The sequence below is a fragment of the Pan paniscus genome, chromosome 1, assembly GCF_029289425.2.
Source record: "Pan paniscus chromosome 1, NHGRI_mPanPan1-v2.0_pri, whole genome shotgun sequence".
Lineage (NCBI taxonomy): Eukaryota > Metazoa > Chordata > Mammalia > Primates > Hominidae > Pan > Pan paniscus.
This window is the reverse complement of record NC_073249.2, coordinates 44,253,858-44,269,370: the sequence shown is the minus strand read 5'-3', so window position 1 is coordinate 44,269,370 and position 15,513 is coordinate 44,253,858. Positions and strand designations below refer to the sequence as shown.

Here is a 15,513-nt window from a genome sequence, read left to right as displayed (position 1 = left end):
TAGGGGAACAACAATATGAATGAAAAGGGATTTCTCATCAGAAACCATGAAGGCCAGAAGGAAGTGGCACATTTTTCAAGCACTGAAAGAAAAGAACTGTCATTCCAGGAATAAACGGGTAAACTGAGACACTTGTTGCTAGCAGACATACTCTAAAGAATGGCTACATAATGTTCGGAAAAGATTAAAGGAAGGGTTTAGAACATCAGGAAGGAAGAATGAACAATGAAAAGAGTATAAATATATAGGTAGACAAAATTACTTTTTCTCAGCCAGGTGCGGTGGCTCACGCCTATAATCCCAGTACTTTGGGAGGCCAAGGCAGGTGGATCACCTGAGGTTGGCAGTTGGAGACCAGCCTGGCCAACATGCTGAAAACCCGTCTCTACTAAAAATACAAAAATTAGCCAGGCATGGTAGCACATGCCTATAATCCCAGCTACTTGGGAGCCTGAGGCTAAAGAATCGCTTGAAACCAGGAGGCAGAGGTTGCAGTGAGCCGAGATCGCACTATTGCACTCCAGCCTGGGTAACAAGAGCAAAAATCTGTCTCAAAAAAAAAAAAAAAAAAAAAAAAAAGGCAGGCGCTGTGGCTCACGCCTGTAATCCCAGCACTTTAGGAGGTCAAGGCGGGCGGATCATGAGGTCAAGAGATCGAGACCATCCTGGTCAACATGGTGAAACCCGGTCTCTACTAAAAATACAAAAATTAGCTGGGTGTGGTAGTGCACGCCTGTAGTCCCAGCTACTCGGGAGGCTGAGGCTGGAGAATCACTTGAACCTGGGAGGCGGAGGTTGCAGTGAGCAGAGATCGCAGCATTGCACTCCAGCCTGGGTGACAGAGCATGAATCCATCTCAAAAAAAAAAAAAAATTACTTTTTCTCTTCTTGAGTTTTGATGTTTGAAACACACATTTTAACACTGTCTTACGTGGGTGTCAATGTATGTAGAGCAAATATTTAAGACAATTATATTACACACAAGAAAGGACAAGGGGACAACAGGAAGGTAAGGTTTCTACACTTCACTTGAACTGGTAAAATGTTCACCAATACAACTTATCACCAGTAGACTGTGGTAAGTTATAAATGTATGATGTAAAACCTAGTAACCACTAAAGCTACACAAGGGTATACACTCAAAAACACTACAGATAAAGCAAAATGGAATTCTAAAAACTTGTCCAAGTAGCCCACAGGAAGGCAGGAAACAAAAACAAAAAACAAATGGAACAAGTAAAAAAGTAACCCAAAACCGATACTTTACCCAGGTTTTGAAATCAAGAGGAGGTGCTATTGAGAAACTCAGCAGGCAATATAATCTCCATGGTTAAGAACATGGCTCAAAAGTCAGACTTCTACTCAAGCCTAGACATTACTACCTCCTAGCTGTGTGATCTTAGCAAGTTACTTAAGCTTTATGGGCTTCAATTTCCGCATCTATAACACAGGAATAAAAACGGTATCGACCTGCAGAAGGCTGTTGAGAGAATTTAATACATACAGAATTCTTGGCTTGGCACATAATAAGTACTCAATGCCTGATACATAATAAGTGCTCAATGCCTGGTACATAATAAGTGCTCAAAAAATTATTTATATCAGAGACAAAATAAATATACTGCCAGACTCAGGACTCTAGGAACAGAGGAAGGCAGGGGTAAGCTAAGGTTATAAATATAGAGGGATTAAGTTAAAGCCTGCACACAAAAGGACTGTGTGTGTCTCTTCTACCGGGTCTAGAATACCTGTAGTCAGGCAATCAGTGAGTCCTTCTAGAGAATGTCAACTCTAAAGAGGCCTAAAGGTGTTAAAATGCAAAGGTGCACAATAAAAAAGCCAATAGCTGGATGATGATGATGATAGGAGGGTAAAAGGGTGGATGATGGGAGGGTAAAGGCTAAGTTAAAATTCAAATACACTGTAACAGGAAACCCAATTTCTGAAATTAACAAACCAAGAAAAAGCAATACACATTATATCAGAAATATGAAGCTAAACAGCAGAAGAAATAGCCCCCAAAAATAGAAGTCTACTGGGAATGGCACAAGACTGAGAGTGAGGAGAAAAAAGGAACAGGTTTCATTGCTATTCTTGTAGGCCTGTTAGCACAATTTGACTATAGAACAAAATGTTAGCTATGATTCCATTTTCCCTCTAAACTCTTCTGTACTAGGGGGTGGGTGGGGTAAAAAAAAGAAAAAAAACCTACTGCTACTGCACTATAATTTTTGTTTTCTTTCACAGCAAGCTTGTATTTCTGTCATAATGGAGGGAAATCTAACTAAAAATTGTTATAAACAAAAGTAAAAACTAAAAAAAAATTTATTCTTCAATTCCAAATTCCATAAGCTCAAGAATTAGGAATTATCATACTTTTTCACAGCTTCTTTCCCAAAAACAGATGGGTCTTTACTGATTCCAATGTGCTAAAGTCTACCTATGGCCCCCATCCAGTGCTTGAATTTCTTCTGCAGCATCCTAACAAGGGGGGTGGCAAGCTCAGGCAGGAACAGCTCTCAGATAGCTCTCTCCTGGGCAGTCAATCCCACCCACAGCACCTCTGCTTGGGAGCTCCTCTCTACTTGGAGTTAACTTTTGTTTCCCTATAGCTAACTTCTGTTCACTACCTACTAGTTCTGTTTTGTTTTTTGGGTTTTTTTTTTTCCGAGACAGGGTCTCGCTCTGTCGCCCAGGCAGATCCCGGCTCACCGCAACCTCCATATGCCGGGTTCAAGCGATTCTCCTGCCTCAGCCTCCCGAGTAGCTGGGATTACAGGCGCATGTCACCACACCTGGCTAATTTATGTATTTTTAGTAGAGACGGAGTTTCACCATGTTGTCCAGGCTGGTCTCGAACTCCTGACCTCAAGTGATTGGTGAGCCTCGGCCTCTGAAAGTGCTGGGATTACAGGCATGAGCCACCGTGCCCAGCCAGTACCTACCAGTTCTGCTTCTACATCCTGGGCCATTTTTTCTCTCTTTCATACATCAACTTTACTAATAGTTGAAGTCAGCTATCATGCCTACCTAAAACTTCTCTTGGTAAAATTTGTTCCCTAATATGCTTAAATAAGGAACAGTTAAATCTATGATGCATGTATACTGTGCAATACTCTATAGACACAACTATATAAAATAACGAGACACAGAGAAATATCCACTATATGCTAAGTGGAAAAGCAAGCTACAGAACAAAATATATTTATTTTTGTTTAAAAACATATTATGTGGATATATGTATTCATTATTTCCCACATAAAAAGATATAGATATCTTATAGATAGAATATATTCCACACTCTTCAACAGTGGTTACCCTAAGAAGTAGACAAAGGGCTTTCATTTTTTACTTTGCATATTTATATATTCTTTTAATTTTTAAAAATATTTTTAAATGGCCAGGCACGGTGGCTCACGACTGTAATCTTGGCATTTTGGGAGGCCAAGGCAGGCAGATCACCTGAGGTCGGGAGGTCAAGACTGGCCTGGCCAACATGGTGAAACCCCACCTCTACTAAAAATACAAAACTTAGCTGGGCGTGGTGGCCTGCTTCTGTAATCCCAGCTACTCAGGAGGCTGAGGCAGGAGAATCACTTGAATCTGGGAGGCGGAGGTTGCAGTGAGCCGAGATGGTGCCACTGCACTCCAGCCTGGGTGACAGAGCAAGACTCTGTCTCGAAAAAATTTAAAAAAACAAAAAACTTTTAAATAATCGAGTATAGGTTTTGTGATTTTTAAATATTAAAAATGTTGGAGGGAGGGGTTGAAAAATCTCTTACTTTATATCCTTTGACTGACTAATAACACTTCTGGAAGTCTACTGTAATGAGAACTCATAGACCATATGCCCTTTGGGCATCTCAGATGCTTGTTGGGACATTTCCCATTCATCCGACAAGTATCTGAATGGCTACTGTATATCAGGTACAACGCTAGAAGCTGAGAACATAGCAGTGAAATGGCACACAAGGTTTGTATTCAAACAGCACTTAAGATCTTACAGGGAAGATACTCTAACACAAATATTTGCAATAAACTAACATGAAAATAATAGGAGACATGCAACCATAATCTCAAACTCACCACTTCCCTATCAAATCTTCCATTAATGAGTATCTTCAACCAAGCCAGAAACCTAAGAATTATCTTAACTTCTCCATTTCACTCACACCCCAGTCAAATTAATGACTAAGTCCTCTCATTTCTACCATTTCTCACATCTGTCTAACTTGGCTCCTTTCTTACTGCAACACTCATTATCTCCAGCCTAGACCACAGCAGTTCTCCTATGTTCACTTACTGTTGCCCCTTCAATCTCTTTTCTACTTGTTGCTTTGAAGATCTTTCTAAAATAAAAGCTCATCATGTGACTTTCCTGCCAAAATCTTTTAATGACTTCAGAGTACATATGAGCTACGAATCAAATTCATGAGTATGGCAGACGAGGTTCTCCATGAGGACCTTGGTTTACCTTGGCTCTTGTCATATCATATGTCCCATACCACAATCCAGCTATCCTGATACCTGTAGTTCCCCATTGTACCATACTTGTTTCAAGCTGATATGCCTTGGCCTGTGCAGTGCCCTCTGCTTGGAATATATCTGGCAACATCTACTTATCTTACAAATTTAAAGTTATAAATTATCTGGCTGGGCATGGAGGCTCACACCTGCAATCCTAACAGTTTGGGAGGCCGAGGCAAGCAGATTACCTGAGGTCAGTAGTTCAAGACCAGCCTGGCCAACATGGCGAAATGCTGTCTCTACTAAAAATACAAAAATCAGCCGGTCATGGTGGTGTGCACCTGTAATTCCAGCTACTCAGGAGGTTGAGGCAGGAGAATTGCCTGAACCCAGGAGGTGGAGGTTGCAGTGAGCCGAGATCGCACCACTGCATTCCAGCCTGGGCAACAGAGCAAGATTCTGTCTCAAAAAAATTAAAATAAAATACAGTTATAAATTATCTCATCTATGACGGCTTTCTGACCATTATTCCCCTTCACTACAATTGATAACTTCCTTCTTTGTGCTTTCATCTCCACTAAATCTTAAATATAGTTCTTGTATAGGACATATAAAGCTTTAGTATATGTACCTGTATGCAAATCCACCTCCCACTAATCATCTAGAATTTCTCATTTGTTTTTGTGTCCCCAGAGCCTAACATAGCACCTGGTACATAACTTATGGTCAACACCTGCTGAATAAATGAATGAATGAATATATAAGAAAAACTATGGCACAAAGACATTCACTAAACACTATGTAATCGAGGAAAAAAAACAGCAAATGGTTAAGTAAATTATGGTTTATCAGACAATATACAGTCATTTAAAAAGTTGTTAAAGGCTACTCAAGCAGAAAAATGTCGAGACAGTATTAGGAGGGAAAAGCAAAATACAGAATATAGCACAATTACAAACTATGCTTTAAAAAATCATATCTAGAAACTGGGTAGACATGGTGGCTCACACCTGTAATCCCAGCACTTTGGGAGGCTGAGGCAGGAGGATCGATTGAAGCCAGGAGTTCAAGACAAGCCTGAGCAACACAGCAAGACCCTGTCTCTATAAAAAATTTTTTAAAATTAGCCAGGCATGGTGGCGCACATCTGTAGACCTAGCTACGCGGGAGGATCACTTGAGCCTGGGATTTCAAGGTTGCAGTGAACTGTGATCATGCCTGTGACTAGCCACTGCACTCCAGCCTGGGCCACAGAGCAAGACCCTGTCTCAGCAACAACAACAACAATCTATACGTACAAAGTAGTAGTATCTGGTTAGGAGGACTACAGAAAATACTAGTTATTTCTATTTTGTTTTATTTTCCATGATTTTCTAGAATAAGTATATATTAGTATATAATAAAAACACACATATTTTTAATAGGTAAGAGTTCTTTTTTTTTTTTAAGAGACAAGGTTTATTGTCACCCAGGCACTGGAGTTCAGTGGCACAATCATGGCTCATTACAGCCTAGAACTCCTGTGTTCAAGTGATTCTCCCACTTCAGCTTCCTAAGTAGCCAGGACTACAGATGTGCACCATACACCCAGCTAATTTTTTTACTTTTTGTAGAGATGAGGTCTCACTATGTTGGTCTCCTGGGCTCAAGGAATCTTCTCATCTCAGCCTCCCAAAGCGCTGGGATTATAGGCATGAGCCAACGCATCTCGCCAGGCGTTCTAAAATTATATTGTGATGATGGTTGCACAACTCTGAATATATAAAAACTTGTGAATTGTACACTCGAAATTTTATATTATGTGAAACACATACACACACACATAAATATGTGTATTTTTTTTTTTTTTTGAAACAGAGTCTCGCTCTGTTGCCCAGGCTAGAGTGCAGTGGCACAATCTCAGCTCACTGCAACCTCTGCCTTCCAGGTTCAAGCGATTCTCCTGCCTCAGCCTCCCAAGTAGCTGGGATTACAGGCACCCGCCATCATGCCTGGCTAATTTTTGTATTTTTAGTAGAGACGGGGTTTCACCATGTTGGCCAGGCCAGTCTCAAACTCCCGACCTCAAGTGACCTACCCGCCTCAGCCTCCCAAAGTGCTGGGATTACAGGCGTGAACCACCGCGCCTGGCCCTATTTGAATCTTTATTGCAAGAATACAACAAAAAAGAAACAGAAAGGCGGTGGAAGGAACCTAAGAGATCATCCAGGCCAGTGCTTCCTGGATTATTGGATATGAAAGAAAAGTTTTGGCCCAGGCCACCAGTACTTTACTGGCCAAACTTTACTGTGATTCAGGCCTCCTCCCAATCCAGTGCTTTATAATACCATTTAGACAAAAGGAGACAGACTTAACCTTGATCTGATTAGGTCCTTTTGTTGGCCCCAAGTTCATTTAAAAAAAATGCTGCCCCAAAATAAAATTTTCTGAAGCAAATAGTTTCAGAGAGCAAGAGTGAAATCAATGGGAATTTATGTTACAGCAGATTTCAACTGTTTTTACATTTTCTATAAGGCCTTAATAACTATATTTCATTGAAGGAATAGTCATATTTGTGATCACTAAAATTACTGGAATTCAGTAACCTGGACAAAACTGGACTCGATGACTTCCAAGCTTCTGTCCTAACCGAGACTTTTTATTCTAAATGAAAAGTCAATATCACAATTATACTACAATTACAATCTGAAAATATTTCATTTCAGTATTGAGATATTCTCAGCGCCTGATACAGATCCATAATACAATGAATTTCTCCCAAGAAAGGTGCTTCAAGGACAGCATGGACTCAGGATCTACATAAACCACGATAAACTATTACTAATGGCTGAATATTTAAAAATCTAAGTATTAAAATATCTACAATGAGATTTGCAAATATATAGTCATCATTCATTCTCCTATTTAAATATTAATTTAAAAATGTCTTACCATAAAGAACACACTGGATGGATGTGTGCACTAATTATTTTAGCAATGCCTCTTGTCAAGAAATCCCAGATGACAATTCGGCCATCATTACAGCCAACTGCAAGCAGTGTGCCCCACCTGTTAAAGGTGCAAGTCAAAGCCATGCTGATACAATCCAAAGTTCCATCAGCTTCCTAAAAATTGAAACAAATACAAGAATAGAGACAACAATAGCCAGGTATCCAAATTATTTCCTAAAGGTTCTTTATCACTTGTGATACTTTTATTGAATATAAATTACACTGTATACCAAATAATCTCTCTGTGTCTTCTTATATCTATTAAAATAGCCAAAATGAAGAAACATTTATTAAAGCTAACCATGGATTCTGGAAACAGATGTGATCAATCCCTTACATCACTACTATAACTTTGTATAAACTTTCTGGAGGGCAAATGGGCAAAATATAACAGAAGTATTTAAAAAGTCATATCTATTGATGCAGTCATTGTAATTCTGTGAATTTGTTCCAAGAATTTAAAACAAAAAGAATTTAAACAAAAAGAATTTAAAAGAATTTTTTTTAATAATTAAAAAAGAAAAACCCTGGAATAGCCTACAATGCATAACATTAGAGAAGTCAAATTATTTCATATCAATACCAAGCTATTTAAAATAACCACAATGTCTATCCTCAAACATTCAAGTGTTATAAAATAGTTTTACAATTAAAAAAGTAAAGCACATCTATAGCATACATTTTGCTTTACTACATAAAAACATTGATCAAAACGAGAAAAGCACAAACCTATGATGGTGGTGTTTGTGAAAAATCCTTCAATGAAAGTTTTTCTTTTATTTAAAGGAAAATGAACTGTAAGATTACAACATCATGGTAAGATTTCTAGCCCACATTGCCTATTTCCTCCCTGATCAAAATTGTACACTAGCTCCTTATTATAGCATAAGATATATTATCACACTTAATGCTTCTCTGTCAAAACACAAGGATCAAAAAGTATTTTCTGTTCTAACATAAACACCCAGAAGTTACTATGTTCCTAAAATCACCACAATACTATACTCTTACCTCTGGATAGTTCTGCCCAAAGGACTCTGCAACAAAGCAAAGAAAGAGTTGATGGCACATGTACCACATAGCAAGGATCATACAACTCACGAACAGTGTATAGCAGTGGCTGACAAAACGAAAAGGGGGATATGATGCCCTTTCAGGCATTCCATGAGGCCATACGGATTTTCAAGATCCTGCTAAGATGACTTGTTTACTCTCATTATCTCGGAAATATACAGATGCGTTTTCCTGAGACTATATGACCTGGGATATTGAAACAGAGTGAAGGCAGAAGCAGATGTGAGAAGTCCCCCAACTTCTATTCAGGCAAACATTGAAGAGATTTGTAAAAATGTCACAACAGTGGCATTTTCCTCACTAAATACTTTGTTTTTGAAAACAAAATAACTACTCACATAAACATGTAATGGATTTATTATGGTTATTTCTATATAATATGCTTTAAAAATATTATCTCAGTTTTAACTTCTAAATTGGTAAACACTGGTAGGTAGATATCACCTACATAAACAAAAACTCTCTGGGGACCCTCTACTTCTTAAAAGTATAATAGGATCCTGATACTAAAAAGTTTGAGAACTGTTGACATATCCAAGTTAGCAACAGTCTTTCTCCATCACACCTTTTGGGCATTTCACAATTTATTTCCAAATTTACTAAGGTAAGAGCAAGGAGCCGGGCTCGGTGGCTCACGCCTGTAATCCCAGAACTTTGGGAGGCCAAGTTGCGGCAGATCACAAGGGAGTTCAAGACCGGCCTAGCCAAAATGGTGAAACCCCGTCTCTACTAAAAATACAAAAATTAGCCAGGTGTGGTGGTGTGCACCTGTAATCCCAGCTACTCAGGAGGCTGAGGCAGGAGAATCACTTGAACCTGGGAGACGGAGGTTGCAGTGAGCTGAGATCGTGCCACTGCACTCCAACCTGGGCGACAGAACAAGACTCCGTCTCAAAACAAAAAGAAAAAGAGCAAGGAAAGGCAAGAGTCAATTCATATCAGTCAAATTATCATAATTACTCTTTGAAACCTTGAAACCTTTTAACAAAAGCAGTGATCACACCCCTTCCTGACTAATAACAGCATTTAGGTTGCAACAGCAAATAGCAGTTGATTAAACATGAAATTCTCTTTATTTCTTTGTTTTAGTTTTTTGGGGGTTTTTTTTGTTTTTCGACCGGCCTGGTTTTTTTTTGTTTGTTTGTTTGTTTGTTTGAGACGGAGTCTCGGTCTGTCTCCCAGGCTGGAGGGCAGTGGTGCAATCTTGGCTCACTGCAACATCTGCTTCCCAAGTTCAAGCGCTTATCCTGCCCCAGCCTCCTGAGCAGCAGCTGGGATTACAGGCATGTGGCACCATGCCCGGCTAATTTTGTATTTTTAGTAGAGACAGGGTTTTACCATGTTGGCCAGGCTGGTCTCAAACTTCTGACCTCAAGGGATCCACCTGCCTCAGCTTCCCAAAAGTGCTGAGATTACAGGCATGAGCCACCACGCCCGGCCTAGTCCTTACAAATTTATGTGTAAAGAGCCCGTGTGGTGGCTCATGCCTGTAATCCCAGCACTTTGGGAGGCCAAGGCGGGTGGATCACCTGAGGTCGGGAGTTCAAAACCACTCTGACCAACATGGAGAAACCCTGTCTCTACTAAAAATACAAAATTAGCCAGGCGTGGTGGCGCATGCCTGTAATCCCAGCTACTTCAGAGGCTGAGGCAGAGGAATCTCTTGAACCTGGGAGGCAGAGGTTGCAGTGAGCCGAGATCACACCATTGCACTCCAGCCTGGGCAACAAGAGGGAAACTCTGTCTCAAAAAAAGAATAATAAAAATAAAAATAAAAATAAACAAATTTATGTGTAAGTGTGTTTATATGAGCAAAGAAAAAGGTATAAAAGGATAACCCCACTGAAAATTTGGGATGGGGAGGCTTTTTTTCTGTATCTGTACATATATATATATCCATATATATATTTATTTGTTTTGAGACAGAGTTCGCTCTTGTCTCCCAAGCTGGAGTGCAATGGTGTTGGCTCCCTCCAACCTCTGCCTCACAGGTTTAAGTGATTCTCCTGCCTCAGCCTCCCGAGTAGCTGGGATTACAGGCATGCGCTGCCATGTCCGGCTAATTTTTGTATTTTTAGTAGAGACGGGGTTTCACCATGTTGACCAGGCTGGTCTTGAACTCCTGACCTCAGGTGATCCACCCACTCTGGCCTCCCAAAGTGCTGGGATTACAGGCGTGAGTCACCACACCCCACCTCAACTGCTTGTAAGTGCTTTTAGCTGGATTCCCATAGCTCATTTATTGTGGTTCTATATTATACACAGCTACTTGTTTGTCTCTCCTCTTAGCTCTATTTACGAGGGCAAAAGTGGTATCTTATTTCAATGTTTTTCAAACAGTAAGACGCAATCCACCATAAATGGATACATTAATTTAGTGAATTAGAACAAATGTTTCAATAGATTAGAAAATATCGGCCAGGTGCAGCGGCTCACGCCTGTAATCCCAGCACTTTGGGAGGCCGAGGTGGGCAGATCACTAGGTCAGGAGTTTGAGACCAGCTGAGCCAACATGGTGAAACCCTGTCTCTACTAAAAATAAAAAAAAAATTAGTTGGGCATGGTGGCACACGCCTGTAATCCCAGCTACTTGGGAGGCTGAAGCAGGAGAATCACTTAAACCCAGGAGGCGGAGGTTGCAATGAGCCAAGATCGCCAAGATCGTGCCACTGCACTCCAGCCTGGGCGACAGAAGCAAGACTCCCTCTAAAGAAAAAAAAAAAAAAAAAAAAAAAAAAAGAAGAGAAACTATCAGAGAACACTGAACATAACAAGGATTAAATATAATTCTGAGAAACTTAGTTACACGTGTAGGTATATATAGTGAACTGTGATAGAATATATATTTCTTACTGTGATTTGTGGTAAAAATAAGTTTGACAAATGATCTTATTTAATTATATCTCCAGTGCACACTGGTGAATACACAGCAGGGACTCAAAAAGTGGTTGCAGAAGTAAAACTAGTGTCTACCTATGAGCCACTTGTCTAACCACATTAAAAATACATTGTCATTCATTTCCTTCATCTGGCCAGATGTCCTTCAGTAGGCTTCCACAATCACATTACTTCTGTTCCTTTCCTTTTATCTGTAACCATTAACTTTCTCACTTTAAAATGCAGAGTCATTTTCAGAGATTGTTATCTTTCGGACCCAGGCTTCTTTAACTTGTCTAACCTTCCAGTGCTAAATATTCCTTCCTGGCTGGGCACAGTGGCTCACACCTGTAATCCCAGCACTTTCAGAGGCCAAGGTGGGCAGATCACTTGAGGTCAGGAGTTCGTGACCAGGTTGGCCAACATGGTGAAACCCAGTCTCTACTAAAAATACAAAAAATATAGCCAGGTGTGGTGTTGGGTGCCTGTAATCCCAGCTACTCAGGAGGGCTGAAGTAGGAGAATCGGTTGAACTTGGGAAGCGCAAGTTGCTGTCAGCCGAGATTGTGCCACTGCACTCCAGCCTGGGCAACAGAGCAAGACTCCGTCTCAAAAGATAAATAAAAATAAATATTCCTTCCTAAGTTTTATCCTAATGAATCTTCTGTATCATTCAAGAAAAGCCTTTTGCAAGATCCTGCTACTCTTTCAAAGTACTAGCGTTATCACCTTTCTTCCATCCTTAAGTTTTTAAAAGTAAGCGTCAACCTTTTGCCCTTGTCTCCCACACCATTCTAAAATCATTGTAATCTGGTTTCTGTTCCAGCTGCTGAGGAGTCCCAAGCTGCCAAAGGACTAAACAGAGCAACCCATTCTCAGCCCTCAGACTCAACTGCTCTGATTGGCTTCTATGAAGACACCACACCAATCTGTACTCTCTTCTTCCTCTACATAGATTAATATATGGAAGGCACTTGAAAATCTGCCTAGCTCAGAGAAAGTACTTTATAACCGTTAGCTAACTTATTATCTCCACTTATTCCTCCTCTTAACCTCTAACTACAGATTGTGTGCTTGGCAATTTTCTTTTCTCCCCCTCCCACTTTTTCCCTAGATCATGTCCTCTAGTCACAAGGTTTCAATGAGCCCATCTGTAAGAATACAAATCTCTCCCATAAATCCAAACCTGTCTCCTGACCCCTAGACCATATTCAACATCTCCAAAGCTGTCTTTTTCCAATGTCCTTATACTTTATCAATAGCATCATTATTTGCTCTCATCATTTTTCACGTCACTCTCTTACTCATCAGCACTATATGCAATCTATTCTCAAATTTGTCATCCCTACCTCCTCAATGTCTTTTCTATTTCCTAGCTCAGGCCTTCCTCATCACTCATATAATCTACCCCTCCAAACTGGTTTTACACTCCTCCAAAACTCAACTCCACATCACTGTCAGACAAACCTTACAAACTCATAGCTCTGATTGAGTTACTAAGTCAAAATCCTTCAATGGATCTACCCTACCTTCCCTAAAAAGCCCAAACTTTTGAGCTAGGCATTCGAGAACCAACACAAAATAGATGGCACCGATCCCATCCCCTGGCATTCTCTTTATCCACAACCTGGCCAAGCAGGAAAATTCTTTAGGTCTTCTCTCACTGATGCCTACTGAACATCCCTCCCATATTTTCATACTTCAGCCTGTTGATATTTTACCAACCTTAAAAATCCACTTAAGGCCAGACACTTTGGGAGGCTGAGGTGAGTGGATTGCTTGGGGCCAGGAGTTTGAGACCAGCCTGGCCAACACAGTGAAACCCCATCTCTGCTAAACATACAAAAATTAGCCAGGCATGGCAGTGCGCACCTGTAGTACCAAATACTCAGGAGGCTGAGGCACGAGAATCACTTGAACCCAGGAGACAGAGGTTGCAGTGAGCCAAGACTGTGCCACTGCACTCCAGCCTAGGCGACGGCGCGAGGCTGTCTTAAAAAAAAAAAAAAAAAAAGTCCACTTAAAACTCCAACTCCTCCACAGGTTTTGGGGGTTTGTTTTTCCTGGTTGACTTCTTCCTTTACCCCAAAGACATTCACTCTCTGTTCCAAACATTCTTAGCAACTGGTAATGACTCTTTCAGGCCTGCCTACATTCTGCAATATCCTACAGCTATTTTACATAATCACCTTAAACTCCCTGCTTAATGAAAAGCTCTTTAAGGGCAAAGACCATTTTTTATGTATCTTTGTAGCCCTTTTGACAATTAACATATCTTCTGACTTTTTTTTAAAGAGAAACCTAACCATTAGGAACAGCAAGTAGTGCAGAAGTCCTTGAAAACCTCAGCTACCCCTAGAATACCATGCTAAATGTCACCTAATGGAAGTCCAGGAGAAAGGACCTACAGTTTTTAAATAATCCGGATAGGAGGTAAGGAGGCGATGACTCAAAGTGAGGGTGACAAAAGACAACTCCCTCCGTATTTCACACCTCAGTGTTTTACACACCGTCCCTAGCAAAGGACCTTAAACAGAAAGTTAGGATAATTGGATTCCAGTGCCAACTATGCCATTTACTTGCTTAGTGCCTAGCCATTACCCTCTGAGCCTTTATTCATCTGTTCAATGAGAAGCTTCTACCAGAAGATCTCCAAGTCCCCTCCTTAGACTTCTCTTTTCTACAAAAAGATTAACCTGTTCAGGCACCCAATTCCCTGACAAGTCTTCAAAGCTTCATCCCAAGCCTCACTTCTTCAAATTCCATCTCCAACAACTCTGGTCCTGGCTGCTCTGGGCTACTTCAACACCTGCGATCCTCATAATCAAAGCTAAGTCACAAACTGTCTGTCCCCATCGCTCCATAATTGATATGAAAGTGGCCTCGGGAGGGGCAATGCAACCTACTCGGGCAGAAGGTGGGCTTCCTCCTCCCGCTGCTGCTCCACATCAGGTGTGCCCAGCGATCCATAGCCGAACAGTGTCCCTAAGATTGCAGCCTGACTCCCCTCCCGCCTGGGTTCCCTCCTTTCCAGTACCCAACGCTTCTCTAAAACGCAGCCATAGCCCTTCTCACCCAGCAACTCGAGGTTCATCCCTGCGGACTGTGGCCGCCCGGTCTCAGCTCCGGCAACAACGCCTTCTCCCCGGCCGGCTTCAGCAACTTGCGTCTAAGCGGTGGACGCCGCGAAGAGACTGGCGCAAGCTCCGGAGACTTTCGGACTTAGAAGGCCCCGCGGCTTCCGCTTTCTTCCCCCGCCTTCCTTGTTCGTTTCAGGTGGGCTGCCCAAATATATGCCTGACCAAAATCAAGCATACACTCCCTCGGAAACAATTAATTATGATCTTTGCTGAGGTACAACAATGTTATCGTCACTAGGGACTTTAAATAGCGCGACAATTTAAGGTTATTTGCTCCGGGAACATGTAGGTGAGGTAGAAATTCCAGGCATACAGTTAACCTACTAGTTCTTGCCCTGTTGTGTGTTCAGCGGCGTTGTCCGGGCGGGCTACCTCAGACTCCGCAGAAAAGGTTCCGGACAAGTCCTGCTAATGCAGGAAAGCAGGGAAGGTCGTCCCCTAGTGCTCGGGTGTGTAGCGCCGCTGACCTCACCAAGGCGCGTACTTACCCTGTATGTAGGCGGCGTTGCAGGGTGTTTCGGTCTCGTGAAAATTATTTCTCATTTGTAAAGATATGCTATTGATCCTACAGAAAGGTACGACAACATATGTTAGGCCTGTTTATGTTAAGATAATGAAAACCTTATTATCTAAGGTTTTAACCTTTACCAAACAGTGTTGACCGGGACGCTGTGAAAAAGACTGTGAAAAAGAATTGCAATGAGGGGTGGACTGAGTTTCCCGGAGCTCAGTCATACAGAACTCCAATGAAATACCCAAAGCAATTAGAGAAGTCCAGTTACTGGTATCTAGCGAAAGAGCAAATTTTATATGAACAAATTCCTACTATAAATGCTGTGGCTCATCAGAAAAAGGAAAGAACGTCAAAGGCTCGCTGCAGAAAATAGTACTCGGGCTAGGTCTCCGACAATGGAAAAATACACATACACAAGGTTATTAATCGCAGTATTGTCTGCAATTGCAAA

At 41.2% G+C, this 15,513-nt stretch overlaps 1 protein-coding gene across 5 annotated transcripts in view; it reads right to left on the bottom strand.

Annotated features, from left to right (window-relative positions):
- The window catches only part of RBBP5 (RB binding protein 5, histone lysine methyltransferase complex subunit), a 34,518-nt gene extending 19,658 nt beyond the window's left edge, over positions 1-14,860 (bottom strand). For 2 of the 5 annotated variants that reach the window (XM_003822957.4, XM_008976570.5), the window contains exons 1-3: positions 14,484-14,860; positions 8,469-8,494; positions 7,399-7,571 (exon numbers count right to left, since the gene is read on the bottom strand). In XM_003822957.4, the coding sequence (XP_003823005.1) occupies positions 7,399-7,571; positions 8,469-8,494; positions 14,484-14,502 (218 nt within the window). In that variant the 5' untranslated portion in view covers positions 14,503-14,860. Of the gene's footprint in view, positions 1-7,398; positions 7,572-8,468; positions 8,675-14,483 lie in introns of those variants that run through there. The other 3 variants (XM_003822958.4, XM_008976572.5, XM_008976569.6) reach the window with 2 other exon arrangements.
- Between the last annotated feature and the right edge of the window lie 653 nt (positions 14,861-15,513).